This window comes from Tympanuchus pallidicinctus, unplaced genomic scaffold (genome assembly GCF_026119805.1).
Source record: "Tympanuchus pallidicinctus isolate F22 unplaced genomic scaffold, pur_lepc_1.0 scaffold24, whole genome shotgun sequence".
NCBI classification, from domain to species: domain Eukaryota; kingdom Metazoa; phylum Chordata; class Aves; order Galliformes; family Phasianidae; genus Tympanuchus; species Tympanuchus pallidicinctus.
Window position 1 is genome coordinate 6,318,485 of NW_026294741.1, and position 20,575 is coordinate 6,339,059.

Consider the following 20,575-nt stretch of genomic DNA (forward strand, 5'->3'; position numbering starts at 1 on the left):
ACATGGGAGGGATGTTTGTTTTCTCAGCCACAACAACATGCAGTGGAATCTCCAGGAACATTATCAGACACATCACGAAGCCTTTTCAAACTCTGGAGCACTGGCAACAACAGAGAAAATGTTCAATGTCCTTGTTTGAAAGCATCTCCAAGGGAAATTGTGAAATCTTTTTAACTGCCAGGGACGACAGTATATGTCTTCAATGCCCTCCTGGCAGCAGAGCAGCATGAGATCTAACCCAGGTCCCTCTGAGAACTAAATTTCGAGCCTAAAACTTGAATGTGAACAGGTATTTCTTAGACTATTGTTTCCAGACCCATCCATCTTCCCTTCTTTACAAAACAGCTGAGACTGTTTTTTTGTTCAGAAGGGAAGGTACCCAAGTGAAGTGTGTAATCCAATTAATTTGAGTTTTATTTGACCATGTCAAAATCCATCATGGTTCGGGAGTAAGATGAGATTGGGAAACGAGCATCGAAGAGCAATTGCAGAGCCTTTGTTTTTAAAGAACAAGTGGCCAACAAAATGAAATGTGTATCCACTGAGAGGAGGAGAGGATAGGCTACAAATGAACTGAGTTTTAATTACTGCTGGAGGTACACCAGGAACAAGCATTCGGGTTACAAAACATTCCTGCTAAGTGGTACGTTATTACAATGATGGAGTTACACCCCACAAATCCACCCACCCTGACATTAGATCCACTGGACTCAAAGTTATTTATGAAAGGCAATTTGGTAACTGCGACACAGAAGAGAGCAGTGTCTCAGTTCTAACACTGAGCTGATTCTACACCACATACCTGATGCATGCTTTTGTAAGTGGCAGAGAAGGAAAGCAGTGCTGCAGCAGCGGCCCCAGCAGAGGGGCAGGGCAGTCTGGCTTCTGGCTTGTATCTCATGTTTCTGACTAAGGGATAAATTCCCCCTTTATAAGCTTGATTTGTTGAGACAGGATGGAAATGAAGTAATCCTGTCCTAATTTCTTTCTGCTACCTGATCTGCAGGGAGACAACTGGGACCAATTTCTTTACCACCGCACTGTGAAACTGTGAGAAAACGTCTCCCCATTTTTGGCTTCTGCCTACTGATAAACACTGCCAACAAGAACTTATTGTGATTAATAAAGGCACATGCATTAACCACGTTCAGGCGGAACCAAACACTGCAGTATTAATAATAATCCAATACAGCTTTCTCACATCTCTGTGGGTGCACATGCCCATTACCAGGAATATGCTTCCCTCTGCTGTCAGCAGCTGGAATCTTGTGTTTATAGTTTTCAGATGTGCTCCATTAAAAAGAAAAAAAGAAAAGAAAAAAAAAGAAAAGGAAAGGAAAGGAAAACCTATGCAGGATTTGCAAGGCTAAGCTTTATTGGCTGTTGAGGATCAGCTTTCCACCAACCTGTGGTAGGCAAAATCAGCCAGCACGTAAGGAAAACATTAATTTTGTAAGAAACTGGTCTCAAAATTGCATAACTTTACCATGACCAGGCAGATGACTTATACTGGCAGATCAGTATTGAGATTTTTTTCTCTTAAACAACAGAACTTGTTACAGATTTTGGGCTCACATACCCAATGTCAGTACACCAACAAAACCAGCTTGTTCCACATAGTCTTTGCTGTACACATCCATAAGAAATTTCATCTCCACAGAACACTACAGAGCCCTGCCTATGCCCTGGGAGGAATTGGATGAACAATGTGCCCCCAGCAGACAGCCCTGCTGCACCCTTCTAACTCCTGCAATTCAGTGAGAGGGCAATATACAGGAGTTGGCAGTGCCTGGCTCACTCAACCACCACCGAAAGCTAAAGAAGGAGCAGAAGGAACCCAAGGAAGTGTGAGTGGAATAGAGCAACATTTTCAGGCATGAGGTTTGGGATAAAGCTGTCAGTGGCTGGCAGAGGGCATGGCAGCTGCACGAGGGGAAAGGCCTGTGCTTTCTGCTCTGTCCAAGCACCAGTTAGCAGGTAACATTTATTTAATCAGTTACAAAACTGATTAAATAAAATTCTGCGACACAAAATTCCAGGGAGTGTAGAGCTTTCTGCTTCTTACATGACCTGAGTTACAAATGCAGGAGAGCCTGTCAGCTCCATCAGTGCCACTCTCTGCAACCGCGGTATTTTACTTCCATACAGCATTAGGGCTTCATTTGGAAACCTGTAGACAACATCAGTTGCTGAGTTCTCCCAAAAGTAGATAAATGAAGCATTGCTAAGATAAGTGTCCTGGCTACTACTTCTGCACCAAGAAATCCACTACAGGTAGGAAAAATACAGGGCTGCCCCAGGATGCAGCGGTCACCATTTGCTCATGGACTTCAAGTCCATGTGGGAGCCTGCTGCTGCCCAGTAGTGGCTGAATTAATACAGGTATTTATCCACTTGTTTACCTATTTCCCATTTTGGGACAATAGTGTTTACCCTTCTCATACATCAGCTGGGAAGGCCATGTAATCTGTGTCTTTGCAAGCTTTTAAGCCTATCCATTATCTTGCAAGAGTTTAATTTAAATAGCGGCAGGAGGAAAGGGGCTGTGATGGTACCCAGACCATCCTTTGGAATAAAAGGCTTAATGCAGAATTTTCTTTGTTAGAAGACTCAGGAATGCAGCAGCTCAATCTACATTTTGTGAAAAACCTTAGCATTGAACCTCAATTAATTTAATCTTGTCCATATGCTTTAAGTAACTGAATATAAAATAGAACTGTTAAAGTTCTTTCCAAATTAAAACTACATCTGTTCACTTCACAGGAAAAGAAGTCTGGAAAGGAGAGTGGGTGGAAGGAAAAGGAAAGCTCTAGAACGCCATCAGGCACAGGGAGATTTACTAATCCTTGGCTGTAAGCAGTACAACTGTGCTTTGAAACTGGACACGAGCAGAAGAGCTGGGGAAAAGGCACAGCTGAAGTTTGGGGGAGTGGAGATGGGAGACCAGCAGAGCTGGGGCTCCAGGGGTTTACACACCAAGCAGAGATATGTCTGAGTTCTGCTTTACCATTATTAGATGCCAGCAACACAAGAACAGACCAGAAGAAATCTGATCAAGCCTGAATATGACTGCTCAGATAAGAGTGCATGACGTGCCTTTCCAAGAAAGCCTTTTCTTGCCATGAACAAAACAAATCAAGCAAATATATCTTTAAAATCACCACAAGCTCAAAGAAATGTTGACCCTCCAGCCACAGGGAAAGAATAAATTACAGTCTTGGTCTGGGCTTTTGAGCCCACAGTTCTGTGTTTTGCATGGATAAGGGATGATGCTGTGCCAAAAACACAGGTGGGGAGACATGTCTGCAGGGGCAGGAAAAGAGCTGCATTGAACAGATGTCCTCGTTACGTTATGTAACTTCAGAGATGCAAACATTCAGTAGTTGCTCATTTCTGAATATCCCTGAGCCCTGTAATACTGCAACAGCAGCACCACCAGATCTCACAGCCATGCAGTTTCAAAGCACCAGCACCTAACTGGCCAGACATACTGTATTTATTTACCCACATTTCATCTTGTACAGGAACTTCCAAGAGACCCACACAACACTGGCAGCTCATCCTGCTGCTTCTAGGGAAGGCAGAGCTCTGACAGAGCACAACAGGGAAGGTGGGAAGAAGAGCTGAGCTGCTCTGGGCCTGTCCATCCTGCTGATGTACCAGAAGAAAAAAAAAAGAAAAAAAGGGGAACAGAGAAAGAAGCTTACTTTCTTTTTCAGCTGTGGGCTGGAGGGAGTAGAGAACCCCTTGTTGGAAGGTAAGTGGGAGGCTCGGGGTGGCAGGTGGCCCTGGAGGACCTGGGGGACCTGGAATCCCGGTTTCTCCTGGAAGTCCTCTTGGTCCTTGAGGTCCCAACAGCCCTGTGCAGAGGCAGGAGAGGATCTGTTAGTGCACTTGAAGATGTGCTAATGGATGTAAAAAGCAGTAGGAAGCCCATTCATTCCTGGAAAAAAGAGTCTAGATAGGAATAGTTTCTCAAAGACAGAAGTTAAATGCTACCTGAAAATACTCACCACTGCCAGATGTGATGGAGATGTAAAACATGCAGAGATGAGATAAAGGGATGGCAATGTGGTCTCAGAATTATTTCTGTTAAGCAACAGAACCCTCTAAGCAGGTCCTACCATGTTCTGGGAATATCACAGCATATTCTTGCTCTCTTGGTAAACAGAATTTATGTCCCTAACTATAATTGTGGGAATCAGGGGAAAAATATTGAAAACTGGGAAGCTAATTCTCTTTGGCTTCTTCCTATGAACAGCAAATGGCCTTACTTGGCCCAAAGGTGCTACAAAGCTCAAAAAAAAACTTTCTCCCTGAGACTGAGTAAGAAAATAAAGGCAGCTTGAAAGCAGTAGAGCTCTTTCTCTTTCCCTTCAGATACACCTGTATGTCACCTTACCACCACAAAAGCACGGAAATAGCAACAGAAACCATCAATGCAGCAGCAAATCAATTCTGACTCCTTTGGGACTGGAAAGCTTTTGTTGCAAATGGAGAAACCAAAAAGCAAACACATCTTTGGCAAGACCAACCACTGAGAGTTTGACAGGAATTGCCAAAAAAGCATTCAGGGCCACTCTCACATTTTAAGGCACTCTCCAAATTTTAAACCTTTCCTGAGCTCACATTTACGAGGCACAGCCTTTCAAATGCATACAAAGCACAGAGGCTGAGGTCTGGCACCTATCATGTAGTATTGCCTTCATCAAAAGGTTTAGGGGATGTAGAAAGTCTCTGAGCACAGGAACGGAGTGCACTGTGAAAGAGCAGCCTCATAACCTTTTCCCTTAGCATACAACGGCATCATTAATTTGACATTCTGGCATCTGACAGCTTGACACAAATGATGGAGAAAAAAGGCAGTTAAAACAGGCACACAGTGAGAGGGTTGAACAGGAAATGCTCTTTTCCAAAGGCTGACAGATTGGAGATTGGTTTTCACAGCTCCTGAGCAGGATGGGAAAACATGATCCTGCTGTTCTGCTTTCTGGGACAAGTTCTCCCCAACTCCATAGGAAATCCCAAGGACTTTCACTGCTCTCCATGCAGACAGTACCCACTCTGAGGGCTGCTGGCTGAGTTCAGTGCTCAGAGGACTTCACAGATTTAATATAAACTGAAATCTCAACATTGTGTGTGTGGTCTGTTTGCAGAGACAATTTGAACAACATGAAATATTCCCTGTCATACCTTGCCTTCCCATGGGACTTACCTGGTGGCCCTGCTGGGCCCCTCTCCCCAGGTTGTCCCTTCTCGCCTTTTGGTCCTGGTGGTCCTGGAAGACCAGTTGGTCCAACTGGGCCTGGAGGACCAACCTGTCCTGGCAGCCCTGAAAACATCCAGATAGAAAATGAGTCAGAGATTAAGACACTACTGAGATCAGAAGATCTTTTGCAACCTAGAAACCAGCAGAGAGGGACTCTGCAAGGGAGAGAAATGCAGCTTTGTGCAGGTAGCACAGATAGGGTGGTACTGGTGGCAAAAGCTTGCCAGTATATAGAGGAGAAGAGCCAGACTGGACCTTGCTTCCCCATTTCTCCTTCTAGTCTTTAAAGAAACATGTGCATCTCCATGCACAGCAGTCAGCAGGTTGTGATCCTCAGCTGGGACGTGCTGCTCAGAGCTAACCTGACTGTGCAGCTGTCCCATCTCAAGGTCTGAACAGCCCTGGGTGGGCTCTGGCTGCTCCCTCATGCCATCTCATGGTAGTCTCAGTAGGCAGAAAATATGTAACACATAAAATATATTTAACAGGTTGCCCAGAGATGGGTTGCCCCATCCCTGGAGGTGCCCAAGGCCTGGTTGGGCAGCCTGACCTCGTGGGGGGCAATGAGCCCAATGGTGTCAGAACTGGATGGGTTTTAAGGTCCTTCCAACCCAGCCTATTCTATATCTGCCATATATCTGCCAAAACAAATCAAGCCTTGTCTCCCACTTGCTCTGGTTGGCATATACATACCACCCAGAGATTCTGTGTCAAAAATGTTTCCTTGTTTTCTCCTGTTTTCATTTATCTAGTGAGTGCACCATGCTGTGCACAAACATTTTTCATCCGCAGGTGAAGTGAATGCACCCATTTTGAAGTAACAAGATGTTGTTAATTTATATCAATAGGTAGGATGCTGAGAAAGCCCACCTGGAAATACCAGTTACGCAGTAATTACAGCCCCTTGGCATCTCTACTCAGACGAGGTAGATAAGCCTACCTAAGCCTAAGAAAAATGCAGGCAGCATTCATTATCTGAAAGCGACCATTTCTGATGTTAAATAAAATCTTAATGTTGCTTCCTTTAGACTATCAAAATAAAAACAACAATTGGCAGTTGTACAGTATTTTTCAGAAAAACACTGTCTTTTGCTCACGAAGGTCATAAGCTGCTTTGGAAAGATACACTTAAATGCTCTGCAAACATCAGTAAAGCCTTTAATACCTTACAGAGGTGGGCGAGTTATTCTGTCTGCTCACATTAAGTGGTTAATAGTTACAATAAAGGCATTAACTGACAGAGTCACAGGTTCCTGGTTTCCGGGCTACCAGAGCTTTTGAAAGCAGTTGCAGACATCTACAAAGCCAGAGGAAGACCTGGCTGAGTTCAAGGTTCAGCACATTCAGATTTCAAGTCTCTCTATATTTTACATTCACGAACAACTCAGCAGAGCACAGATTTGATTCGTTTTTGGGCAACATCTTCCCCCCTGCTATAAGGAGATGTTCTGGCCTCTCCGAGACCAGTAGCAAGAGAAAATGTAATGGGCAGGAAGTGGAGAGGAATGGAGGGGGAAAAAAAAAGGAAGAAAAGAAACAAGTGGGCCAAGCAGCACCTCCATGCTGGCCCCAAAGAAACCAGGCTGTGTACTAACACACAAGGCTCAGTTAAGATTTTCATTTGGATCAATTTGCTTACCCACAGGGTGCAAGCTGCAGACTTTTCTATGAATAGAAAGAAAGGCTCCTTCAATGGATTGAAGCCGAAATCCCACCTGACACAGTGGGTGCTGCACTTGGCGAGCTCAGGCAGGTGATCAGGAGCCCATTTAACAGAGTAAGACCATTTGCTTAGAGCACTGAATGGCTTCTTCTACCCTACCAGGCCCCCCATCACACCTTTACTGCAGCAAATTCTTCCCAGCACAGAGGGAACAGCAGAAGCAATGTTTGCAAGCATAACACACTGTACTGCTGAGCATGGGTCAAAACATTTCCTCACTCATGTAAGTCAACCTCAGTTCTTCAATTCAATCTTTATAAATCAATCCTGTGAACTTCTGCAGACCAAGAGCAATCATTTGCTGCTAGCATCCTCAATCATGCTGCAGCAGCGGAGCTTTAAAGAAACTGGCACTTACTTCCCTGAAGGAGGAAAATGCTGAAGGAAAGGCTGAGAGAAGCAGCACTAGGTAACGTGTCAGGCAAATGCTCATACTGGTGACAAATGGTGTTACCAGCATAAAAGAGACAAGTGCAAAAGGGAGAATAAATAGGGAAGGATTCAGGGAAAAAGGAGGGGGAGGAAATACAAACAGGCCAAATCTTCAGCTGGCATTTCTTAGCTCTGCTGCAGTGGCACTGCTTTAGAAGCCAAAGCCTCTGGAAAGCATTCATTTCCTGAAATATATGAAAGAAAAACCCACAGAAGAAAACAACAATAACAACAAAAAACAGGTAGAGTGTGAGCATCCTACTGCTAGAGACCAAATCAGATGGGCAGAGGCCTGGATTTTCTTCCTGGCCCTCTCATTAACCTGCAACATTACACCTGCTCCCTTTCTTCCCCAAGGTCTCTGTATACACAGGAACACATTATTCTCTGTACAGAGCAAATCAAATCAATGCCCTGATAATCACCAGCAGCTCTCCGTGCCCCTGGCAGGCCACACTACTAAGGTAATAGTGGTGTGCTCTCCCATCACTCAGCACGTGCCCCATCTGCTGCAGCCATGTGTCCTTCAGTGCCTCTCCTGTGGGCAGCGTTTCCATCCTTCATGTTCTGGGGGAACAGAATGTCTCAGAGATGATAAACCTGCTGTTTTGCCTCCCGTGATCAAATACAACCCAAAGAGAAATCCAGCCTCTCTGTATCTGCGTGGCTCTGAATCGTTGAGGGCTTGTGGCCACAGGATCTTTCTTCTTTTTGAGGGGAAAATATCATGTACAGGTCTGGGCACAGCAACGTTTTGCGCTATAAAAGAGGCAATAAAGTGTTCACTTACCCTGTGGTATTAGCTGCTCCTCTGCACCTCTGTGTCCTTTAGGCTCTAATTAAAATGGTCAGGGTTAAAAAGGAAAGAAAAAAAAAAAGAAGATAAGAAAAATTAGGTCTCTTGCTGCCAACTGGCTCAGCTAGAGTATATATATTTTCTTAATTCTCAGTAAGATGTATCCTGTTGATTAACAAGCTGATCAGAAGGGCCAGCAGTGCAGCTGTCTCAACAGCTCCGAGTGCTTTTAAATGGTTGTCTATTCTCAGCCCTGTCACTCACAAAAGAAACAGTCACCCTGACAAACAGTAGCAAGTTTTCCTGGACCTCAGCCTGGGGAGGCATCAGCCAACTCAGAGCTGTAAGGTCATCCAGAAACACTCCCACCGTTCAAAGCATCTGATTCCTATCACCCATCTCTGTGTTAGGTACCAACATCCTGCCCTTAGTCCTTGGGGTTTAGAAACTTGGCAGCATGCAAGCTGGGATGTGGATTTGCTTTGGCTGAAAGAGGAGACGCGGGCAGAGTAGGCAGTATGTCACAAAAACACTGTGGAAGGTGATGGGAGGGACAGAGGTTTGGCTTTCCTCAGCCTCAAATCACACAGGAAACTCAGGTTTAACTTCTACCTAATCCACGGTGACACTTGTTGAAAGATCTCCAGAGGTCTGCAACTGCTGCAAGGGAACCTGAGGCTAACTTTAAGCAACAAGTCACAGAACCATGTTGAAATCACACAAAACAGGCAGTCCCCATTGTCCTAAACCAACTGCATCAAGTTCCCCACATTTCACTGAAATCCACAGTGCATTTCTTGTCTGGGTTTGAATGGTAGATGCAAACTGATGTGGGGAGGGAAGGAAGCCAAGTGTGAACCCTGATCCATGAAACATCCCCAAAGCTCCTCAGCAAAGCACGCAGAGCTCAGCTGGAGCATTGAGAAGGCAATCACATGTCAATAAGCAACTTAACTGATTACTTCTGATTGCTGAAAGACATTGTGCTGACCTGAAATGGCCCAGTGCATGCCTGATCGCCAGTTATTACACTAGAGGAGTTATTCCACACTTAGGTTACATAAATCAAGGCTGGAAAAACAAAAGGTGACAATGAGTAACAACTACACCTGGTAGCATGCAGGCAGCTGTTTACCCAGTGTGGGAGTCTGACTGATAACACCAAGCTTCAGACAACAACATCCTGTTTTGGGAGATGCTCTCTATCAGATATCTGCTGATACTGGGCCATAGAGTCAACATGATGTGAGTGCTACAAGAGATTGCTCTCCTTAAGAGCACTGCCAAATGCCTGGGAGAGCAGCACTCATTGCTCCTTGCTGAGCAGATTATCATGCATACAGAGCCTCAGAACGGAGAAGACACTGAGTGGAAAGGACAGAGTTGTCTGTACAGTTGCTTACATTCACTTCAGCACAACAAAGTGCAGGTGCAGAGATACAACAACAGCAAAAATAAATGACATGGAGAAGGCAGAACAAACACATAACGGACACTGAGGGAAACGGCTTTAATTCAGTTCCTGGCAGCTGTCAGTGTGGTTCTGAAAATACTTTGCAGAACATATTGTTAGCGAACCTCCCTCCATGTTGTGGCATCCTGTCAAATTATAAACATGGACGACATCTGGTCTATGTTGGTTGCTCCAAGTCTGCTGCACTCATGAAAGGCTGCCATAATAAACCGCTCTGACAAAATAAAGGGGAAAAAAAAAGAAAGAAAAAAAGGAAAGTAGGCCCTATAGAGGATAAAGAACTGCTTGGGGAGCAAGTGAAGCAACTGACAGACAGGGAGTGGAGGTCTTGAATTGAGGATGCCAAGGTCAAGGAAATTCAATGCGGAGTGATCTGTCTAGCCAAGTGGGCTCGGAGGGAATTTCTTGTCAGTGTATTTTTTTTTCATGCCACAAGAGGGATCATAAAACAGCCCATTGTGTTTACAGTAAATTTAAAAAATATAATGCAGAGTGCAACTGATGCTGATATTCATGGGAAAGTCGTTCCTCCTCATAAAACCAAGAATTACCCCTGCCATAGTCCTCTACCTCCCCACACCACTGCTGATGGAGAAACACTGCATTTAGCTCAACAAGAGAACAGAAGTGGTCCCGGGCACCCCACTGTGATGGCTCTCTGGAGTTTCCTCAGGAATGTTTCGAGCTATCCAGGTCTCCAGATCCATGCAGACACAAACAATATTAAACCTTTAGAATGAACGACCCCCAGTTCCAGGAGGACTGATGGCTCTGGAGCTGAGTAAAGCTGCTTCTGACCCTAACACCAAGGTGTAGCTCTTGAACTGCCTCTCTTGCTGAGCAAAATCCCACCTTGCAGCGAGCACTTGCAGCTCTCCCATGCTACAGTTGTCCCCACTGAGGGTGCAAAGCAGACAGGGATCCTCCTGCAGCTGCCTGCCTCACGCACATCCCACAGCATCAGCAAACATGCCCACGAGCAAACAAAGAATTGCTCATCTGAAAACCTTAGCCCTCTTCTTTACAAAGCAAAGGAAAGGAGATGCTAGAGTTTCCCTCCAACCTCCGTCCTGTGAAGCTCTCAATGCTAAGTGAGCTTGGCACGACCTTTTATGTTTGTACAATATCCTACAGGTACCACACATGTAGGCAGAGTGACTCAATGGAGAGCAGACCACACTTACCAACAGGTCCCACTGTTTTCCTCAGGACAGTCCCGGGATTTAGCAGGGGAAACGCATCCGGCAGCAAGTCGTCGTACCAGGTGGCCGTGGTCCCAGTGATGGGCAGGTTGTTTTCCAGTGGTGGGCTTCGCTCCGCGGCTTCAAGCAGAAGGATCTAGAGAGGGGACACAGGGAAGGCAGATAAGGTCAGTGGGATGGTTTCCCACTGACACAGCTTCAACCCCGAGAAGTCTTGAAACTCCTCCCTTGCCAGCAGGAGATGTGGGTAACTGTACAGAAGACCGCAGGGTTTTTGGTGTTGAAGCTCCACTGGTTTTCTGGAAAGAGGCAGTAATAGCTTGGAAATTGGCTGTTATGTTGCAGGAGAGTCCAGTGCAGCGCTGCACGTCCTCTTCATAGAGGGCTTCACTGATTGCAGACATTAAGCCTCAATGAGACTGTCTCCCCGGTGAGGAACAGAAACCAGGGAGCAAAGCTGGAGTGAGGACACAGCTTTCCACTGCTAGGTTGAAATCAGGTTAGAATCACTGAGAGCCAATGCCGTGCAAAGGGCTGTGGGATGCCCCAGGTGATAGACTGAAATGTCTGGGGACTACTACTGGCTGCAAGTCAAAGGACAAAAGCTTATTTAATTAAAGACCAGAGAGAATATGAAGCTTTTAAAGAGCTGAAGTGATTTAATTTTGGAGCAAATAAAAAAGAGGCGATTTCCTCAAAAAGCTCTGCGTAGCAGTAGTAGAGTACTATTAAAACTCACAACTCAAATAAATCCCCATCCCAGTGTGTGTCCCAGAGCTGTCTGGGCTGCTCACAACCTAAGCTCCTTGGCCAAACAATCCTTTTTGTCCTGTATGATTCTGACTGTGCTTCCCCTCCACTGGCGGCCGACATGAAACTGCAAAAAGCTTAAATGCTGTTGAATCATAAAGGTTGGAAATGACCACTACAGCTCTCCAGTTCAACCACTGACCCATCACCACTGTGCCCACTAAACCATGTCCCTAAATATCCACAAGGAGTGGAGAATGGAGGGTCCAGGTGGACACTGCCTTCTGATAAACTCAGTTAAAGTGAAGCCAGGGGGAACGGTCATTGCAATTTGTAATCACTTTTGGTTTTTATACAATATCTTTTTCTGTTTTAATCTAAATGCTCCTTCCCCCTGCCTCCCAAACTACTAAGCAACAACAGCCACTCCCCTGTGCTCCATTGCATATGAGTTTTACCCCACTTGCTAGGCAGAAGCTGCTCAGAAAAGCCAAGGGCAGAACTGCTTGCCCTGCAGGGCAGGCAAGGAGCTGTGCTTGGGATGCACTGCTGCAGCCCTGCACTCACCTGGCAAAGCCCAGATGAGAAACAGGGTGCCCATGGAGCAGAAGCAGGGCTGAGGTGTCCAGAACTAGAGTTCTGATCCAAGCACTCAGCACCCCCAGTAAACTCTACACCAGAAAACAGTTTGAGGAGTGCATCATTGTGATTTGTTATAGCACTGGTACCCCCTGTTTGGAAACGACCAAATCCAATCCTGATTTACTGGTAGGGGAAATAAAAGAGAATACAGCTGAAACTTTCCACTAAATCCCTAGAAGTTTCAGTTTTTACATGCTGCATTTGTCTTTACATAATGAAGTCACACCGCAATTATAAATGAGAGTGACTTGGCTCCACTCATTTGTTTTTAACTTGCAATTATTATGGGGTTTATCACTTATTTATTGCAAGGCCTGGTGAGAGCCAGAATTACAGCAATGCCAGGAATGATGAACTTCCTGCAGAATGCACTGGCCTGACAGAACTGAATCAGAAACTAATTAAACTGGGAGCTAGCTTAAGTGCAGGGGAACTGAACCTCAGCTGTTGCAAACAAGGGAAACTCCTCCTTTGTTGCATTGTTCCTGGGTCCAGAGCCTCACTTTAATAGTAATAAAAAAGCAAAAGGAATCAGGCCACTGTGAGCCCTGCTTCTATCCAACAGCTTCTCGGATGCAAGGCAAGAAAGGAATCGGTCCTGTATGCCTCATCCACTTCTGTGCTCCTGCCCTGTAATTTGTCAGGCTGAAGGAAATATGCCATCAGTTCAACAAACACTCAAGCATGCGCCTTGCCACAATCGGACTTAATTCCCATTGACGTGGGGCTCAAGTGAGCACTGAAGGCATTTTCTGAACCAGTTTATACTGTTATATTATCCTCTTGCTTCCCTGGCAAAATACCTGAACAGCGTTGCCAAAGCAGACTCAGCAATAGAGGCAAGACCAATCTGTGTGGTGGTGAACTAGAGGGACCAGAGCCAGGCCATGGTTTGGATGCTCCTGCAGTGGCAAGAGGATGGCAGGCTGTGTTGGGCACAGCTCTGCCATGGCCAAGGGGTGCTGCAGGATGAGGTGACAGTAAATCCATGGTCAGAGAGCAGCAAACTGCAGGGCCTGCAACCCCGGGGCAGTGTAAGCAGAGCTAGCACAGCCCGGCTGCAGGAACAGCTCCAAATCATTTTTATGGGTGATAATAAAAACGTGTTACCACATAATCAACACTAAACAGTGGCAACGGTACCCTTTTCATTAAAAAAACATGTTTCAAATGAGTGCATTGCTGATAAACGCTGTAAAGGACTTAAAGGCATGCATGAAATAATCTAGTGTGCACTTTTATAGATTGGCTGAGTGCACTCCGTGGTCACCAGGGCTCGAGCCATAGTAACGAGCTTATTTTCCCAGGGCACAAAATGACAAGAGATTGGGAAGCCTCAGGACTTGAAATTTGTGAGAAAATCTAGTTTTTATGATTAGGCCTGAAAATGTGTCCAAGAGATGTAAACGAAAAAGAAGAGAGCTTTCACATCCGTGAGATCCTGAGAGCCAAAGTGAAGGAGGGAAAGCACAAGGGATTCAGTCACATTCACAAAGTGCAAACACTTCTCTCGGCGAGGAGTGTCCTTTTGCAAGCTAGCACAGCATGCAGCAGAAACCAGGTCCTTATGAGAGCACTGGAGACGTTCATCTATTATCTGTCACGTTCTGTTTTTCTTAAAGCTGCCATTGCCCTAGTTGAGGGATTCAGGGTGAATTCCCACTTTCATTAAACAAAAAAAGAAAGTTTCTAGCCCTCTGAGTAAACTGCTGGAAAATGATACCACAGGGGCTCACGGCCAGAAAGCAAATGAGCAAAACGTGCAATGTATTAGAGTCTCCGCATTAAAGGCTGAGTATTTCCTAGTCCACACGGTTGAGGGAGAGAGGAAGGCGGCAAAGAGCGAAGGGTGGGAATGCTCACAGCAGGCAGTGCCCACCTCTCATCACCTACAGTGCAAGGGCTGTGAGGAAAATAAAGGAGCAGGAAATGGTGCATAAAGGAGGCGTGTTGAAGCCGTGGATCACGTCAGTCACACAGTCGAGCAGAAGGCACAGAGGTGGTGCAAAGGGTGGAATCTGAGCTTGCTGCTGGTGGTGGCAGGAGGGCAGATCACTGCTCAAGATGTGGAGAACTGTCCTCCCAACTTGCACTGCATTGCGCAAGGGGAAGGATGGCCTCGAGTCAGCACAGCACTCAGGGTTTTGCCTCTTTGCACGTACAGAAACAAAAAGTCAAATCGGAGCACAACTGGACGTGCTGAACCAGAGCCTCTGGCAGGAGAGGTCCCACCAGAACAGGGCCTGCCTCTGCCTTCCAGACACCCCCCCCTCCCGCTCGGCTGAGCCGGACTGGGAGGATAGCAGTGCTGGGTCTGCCTGCTGCCAGCAGCGCAGCGGGAGCAGGCCTGATGCAGCGCCTGGCTGAGCGGCCTGCAGGCCGTGCTGGGGACAGGGGTGATGGCTGTGAGGGCTCTGCAGGTCCCACCAGGCCCCAAGGCTCACTTCAGCAGCTCCTGGCACTCACTGTCTCCCATGGCAAGAAGCCTGGCTCTCCCAGGCACGGCCCGCTCACATCAGGGCCCTCGCTGGGACGTTAGCACTCCGTGCCTGAAGCTCGGTCCCAGCTCGGTCCAGGCTCGCTCAAGCCGGCTCCCTCTTTCCCATCTGCCAGCATAAACTCTCTAAACTTCAGACACATACCACATTTCTTGCGTCAGATCAAAAGCTCAGCCCAGGGACAATGGAAATGGGAGGAAGGTTTTCATCTTTTTGAGATGGTAAGTGTCAGAGGATTTTTTTTTGGCTTACAGTGGCTGTTAAGAACCCTATTTTGGTTGTTTGCACACATCAAAAGAAGATTTCACAAAAACAGCCTCCTCCCATCATCTGCCCTCTGCTTGCATTCCTGATGTCCTGTAACTAGTAGGTGCTAGAAACAGGGGAAGAACAGCCAGGCTCCTAGCAATTTCAAAATGGATACAACGGGGCTCAGAACGTTTTTCTTTGGATAAAAACCCATGGAAATGCAGGGGGGATCATTCGACATAATCCAGATGGATATTATTAATAAACAAATAGGGGATATCTGCTCTGACAGCACTGACAGAATGAACTCCCCTCCATTCCTTTCTGAAAAGGAGGGAAAGAAACTGTGTGAACCTAGCTCATCAGCTAAAAATTCAAGTGTAAAATAAGATTCCCTCGATCTCATAAAGTCATGAACTGATTAATAATGGTAATTGCATAACTTGCTGGATGTATCTTTCTTTCTAGCAAATTATTTGGCAAAATGTAAGAAGTTTTTAATCACTCATTCAGACACAGAGCTAAACAGGGAGCTTTACAATGGTAAAGCTTTTTGATGGTGAATGGCATCTCTTGTAGTTTTATGAGACCTGTGAACACAAAGCTGTAATACAGACACAGTTGTTTGGTTTTGAAAGCCAAAAGGCATTCAGTAAGTGTCCACTACAGTCTGATGGACTAGGTACCCAGAGAGTTGCGGTGACTTCATCTTTACAGCATCTTAGAGGCTACAGCCAAAGGAGACAAGCTAATTAGTGAATGGAAAAGGTTTCGTCATATTGATAAATTACACCACAAGCAATTGCTGATGTCATTGTACTGACCCAATGTAGACCAAAAGGTAAAGCTTATGTCATCAGCTATTGCATGGAAGACCACAAACAAAAAAAAAAGGGTTCTGATGAGCCATAGGTAACACAGCTTATGCTCTTTCTGCAAAGGTACATGGATTCCTTTACAGTTTTACAGGATTTCCAAAAAAAGAGGTGGCAAAAAGTGACTGTTTCATCAGCAGACATCTTCTTCAAGGGAGACACAGAAAGCACAAAATCATAGGCCAACCTACTAGATGAAGTCCAGTTAAAGTTCAGCAGATCACCAGACCATTGGGGCTTTGCCTGAGAGAGCAGCAGCAAGGAAGGACTGGCACTTCCTCACTGTGCTGCTGCACTCAGAGGCACCTGGGGAACTTAGAATCATAGAATTGTTAAGGTTGGAAAGACCATCCAGTCCGACCATCAAGCCACTCATGTGATTGCTCTAGGCCACTCAGTGCCACATCTACCCTTTTTCTTGAAAACCTCCAGGGATGGTGACCCCATCATCTCCTTGAGAAGCCTGCTCCAATGCCTCACCAGCTCTTGTTACAGGTTGGAGATTTACCTTTGCTGCTGTAAAGCCCTGGCACCCCTGCATTTTAGAGCCAGGGAACAAAGCGGGATGTGGAAAGGATCCAACAGTGCTCAAAATGCTGTGCTAAGAGCTCACTGCAGAGCGAATTGCACAGAGAAGCTCAGAGTGAAATCAGACTCCCCACCATTACTTTAAAACACCTGATAAAAATAAACCGGAGCTATAACCTTCCACTCTCAAAATCACATCATTACTCTCTGCCCAATTTATTGCTCGTCACCTGCTGGGGATGTAGCAGTGCTACGGACATGGAGCCAGGCCAGCCTGAGATGAAGTCAGTCCTGAGAAAGTAACATCTGTTCCCAGCAATGGCTTTGAGATCAGCTCTGCTTCCCATCAGGTGAGAAGCACTCAGCTCTGGTTGAGACGTTCGCATCAGCCAGCTCCAGTCGACTGAGTTGCCTTCTGTGCTCCTCTCCTGCACTGGGCTACAGATGAGGAGCTGCAGGAAGAAAGCAGCACAGCTGGAAAAAATGAGAGGCTGGGTTCTTTCCTGGTGAAGAAAAAGGACCCCAAGTCACTTTTTGGATCTTGTTTTCCTTGCGGAGCTCCACCAGAATTTCTGAGAGCTGAGTGGAAGCTTAATCCTGTGCCCAAACATGCAGTAAAGGACCTGAGTACATACATCTCATAGGCTCCCCATGTACCTCCCTTGCTATTACCTATATTTTATTCACAAGAGTACCCCTCTTAAAACCAAAACTTGCCAACTTAATATTCCCAGGCAGTAAACACACCAAAAGCACTTCCTAATGCAGACAGAGGACTTGCTTGGCAAATTAAGTTGTATGTTAAAGGAAACTTGAATTGTTCAAAGTTATTTTATGAAAATATTAAATATATTTCACTAAAAATGCCAAACTTGTAACTAAAACACTTGGCAGGATGGGGTGGTGGAGAGGGAGGTCTTTAAGTGTTATTGTAGTTCTGGCAAATTATTTACAGCATTTGCCAAACACATGCAGCAGTCTCAGGGGACAGATTTCTCCTTCTATCCAACAGTGATAACAAATAAGATCCAAAAATTGTTAAGCTTGAGAATGAAAGGATTTGAAGTGTCATTCTGAAAGACAGAGGCATGCTCACATCAGAGGAAGCCAATACCTGCTAAGCAGAGGCATGAGTATTGCTGGTCCAATAAATGTGGCAGCTCAGATTAAGACCTTTGACAGAAAATTCAGTTCACCCACAAAGTTTTGTTTCATCATCTCTCCTTAAAAATCACTTTTAAAGTTTTATTCTTTCGGTTGCTGTTATATTGACTGACTACAGAAACTCACCAGATCGTTTGCACATTTTGCAGGCATTCATTTCAGTTTGTTCTTGCTCCTAGATAAAACTACCTGCAAAAAATAGACTAAATACTTCTGAAATTCAGTTCTTTGTTGGAAGTGGAAGAACAGATTCTGCACTGGTCATCAGGAAACCTCAGAGATGATCTAGGCTACCTTCCTGTTCTGAACAGAAGAAAAACAAATAACTGCTAGTGGCGATCGAATTCACAACATGGAATATCCACAAAGGTCTTTCAAATGTCAGGCAACCATTAGTGTCCACTCAGCCTCACAGCCACACCACTGGGTTTTCACCCCTTGAGTCCCTTGGCCGTGCTACAGTACCTCAAAACATTTTCTGTATTCCAAACACTTCCACACTTCAGCAGGAGATTGTTGCAGTGTCTGTCAGAGCAGGAAAAGGCAGCCCCATAAAACACCACAGACAGCTGCTTGGAAGAACAGGCAGATAGAAAATCATTTCATTGTAGTAAAGCTCCAAGGAATGGTGCTTCGTAATCAAAAGACATGGGTAGTGAAGGTGCTGTGTGGTAATCTGTTCTACATAAATAGGGTGATTTCATATAAATAGCAAAGTATTGATCAAACCTCTGTACTGCACAAAGATTTTCTTTAAAACCCTTCAGAAACTTCTGCGCAGGGAATCACATTACAAGGACTGCTTTCATGCAAAAAATATGCATGTCATTTATCAATCACACAATGAATCAATCAGACACTAGATATGTAATGTTATCTCCCTGCATTACAGCTGTAAGTGAAATGCCATGAACTTCTCAAAAGTGGTGTCAGGAGATAAGACTGGCTTATATCAACTCAGATCAAATGCTGCACTCGAGCTCTAACCAAATGCTGGGATTAATATCCCACTGCCCATAACTCTGCGGTGCAGTTCATTAAAAAGAACTGGGGTTGTAGAGAACCAACTGAGCAGAAAGCTTTAGGCAGCTGCCTGCCCTCCTGCTAGCACTGCAGGAGGTGGGCAGCACCTCTGGTCTCCCCTGACATTGCAGGAATTTTGAGCAATTTTGAGCTTCAGCACAGTTTATCTGGGCTTTGTCCCGGTCCCAGGAATGCCAGAAAAGAAGGGCTGTGCTCTAGAAAAGTGTGGTGGCATCAGGAAAAGCTTTTTATTTGAGATAAAAGAGGGGTGTGAGATGCTTGTAGTCATGGTGGGCAAGACATAATAGGAGAGAAATGAGGTTTGGCAGATTGCAGGAGGGGTAGTTTGTGTCCCTCCCTGCACATTTTCTCGTTCTCGACTCCAGCCTCTCCACCATCTTCCCTGATGTACGTTCCCACAACCTGCAGGTTTCAAACTCAACACTATCAGCCAAGCTTTCAAACCTGTGGCACCCAATGGCTGTGGTATCAAGCAAACGTAAAGGCCCAACTCCATGTAACTCTGAACACGGAGATACGGATGGATCCAGACTCCATCTCCTTTCACTTCCCATTACACAGAAACATCTCACAAGCACAAGGACATCCTAGAGCAGCACTAAGGAGTGCACGAGGTGCATTTGTTCTGCCCCACAGTTCAGCCACATCTCAATCTCTTTTCCCCAAAGGCAACGTAAGCACTCCCTATTGAGTCATTTTCCACTCTGTTTTCTCGCCTCTCACTTTCTAATCCAACTCTCATATTACAAAAATCAGAGCGTTACTTTTATTACCTCATTTGGACGCTGATCTTACAAGTTGTATGAACCAGCTCATCCTCGCAATAAAAAGAGATGAGAGCACTTCTAGTTACATCCCCACTTCAGAGGGACAGCTGTAGGGGCCTCCAGAAGAGGAGGGATGAAAGAAGAAACAACGGACTTGCAGCCTGTTCTTCCATGGTTGTTCAGCTTGTTTAGCATACCCTTACTCTTCACAGCCACTGGAGGACATACGTGCATTCTGCATACCCTTGCACCATGGCCAGACCTGTTTGAAGCTCCATTGAGGCGGGCTGTTCCTCCCTGTGACCATTTCCTGAGCTCAGCATGGGTTGAAATTCAAAAGGACAAAAGCAGCAAAGCCACTGATGGGTGACCTTTTCTGATTTACACTCTTCAAGTGCAAGTGCCCCCTCATGTCACTGGAATGCAGCCTCCCTTTTGATTCGGGATTGTCATAAATAACGCAGAGATTATCTCGAGGTTTCGCACACAGGGTACTCCAACCACAACCCATGCAAGGCTAAGGAGTTCTGTACTTTCTCATATCCAAGAAGATGTTTCCTCATCTTTTCAGGAATGAGAGCTTCCAGGGAGCAGCTATCCTGTGGACACTTTCACCAAAGGCATATTAAGACACGACTGCTTTATTGAGCATCACTTGATGAAAAATAGAGATACTTCTCCAACATCCAGAGCAGGAATGCAAACTGTTTTAAATGAATGGAAGCACTTTTTTCAACCACGCTAGCAATTGCTGAATTACAACAACTGAGGTCACTGCACTGCTTGTGTAGATCAAAATGAACTTGAATTAACCTGGAAAAAAGGGTGAATCAGCATGTTCCTCCTGTGTATAGCATCTGTGTTCATGTAATGTTGCTTCACTCTCCATTTGATCGCTATATAACATCAATTTTTGCACTGCACCCACAACGTATCAAACAAAGTGGAAGCCAGCAGATGAATATCATCACTATTAGGCTATGCTGCAGAAGATTCTCTTCTACCAGATATATTATCTTTAGCACATCGCAGTATAAACAGATAACTCATTTCCCTCCATAAAAGTAAACCCTTTGATGAGCTTTGCTCACAACTTAGGTCTCTGGGGGAGCACAGTCAAGACAAAAAGAAACCCATCTCAACAACAACATAAATTGCCTCA

At 45.4% G+C, this 20,575-nt stretch overlaps 1 protein-coding gene across 8 annotated transcripts in view; it reads right to left on the minus strand.

Annotated features, from left to right (window-relative positions):
• The window catches only part of COL26A1 (collagen type XXVI alpha 1 chain), a 158,692-nt gene that overhangs the window by 19,418 nt on the left and 118,699 nt on the right, over nucleotides 1–20,575 (minus strand). For all 8 annotated transcript variants that reach the window (XM_052688862.1, XM_052688858.1, XM_052688860.1 and 5 more), the window contains 4 exons: nucleotides 10,879–11,032; nucleotides 8,215–8,259; nucleotides 5,216–5,332; nucleotides 3,708–3,860 (listed from right to left, as the gene is read on the minus strand). In XM_052688862.1, coding sequence (XP_052544822.1) covers nucleotides 3,708–3,860; nucleotides 5,216–5,332; nucleotides 8,215–8,259; nucleotides 10,879–11,032 — 469 coding nt within the window. The remainder of the gene's footprint in view (nucleotides 1–3,707; nucleotides 3,861–5,215; nucleotides 5,333–8,214; nucleotides 8,260–10,878; nucleotides 11,033–20,575) is intronic.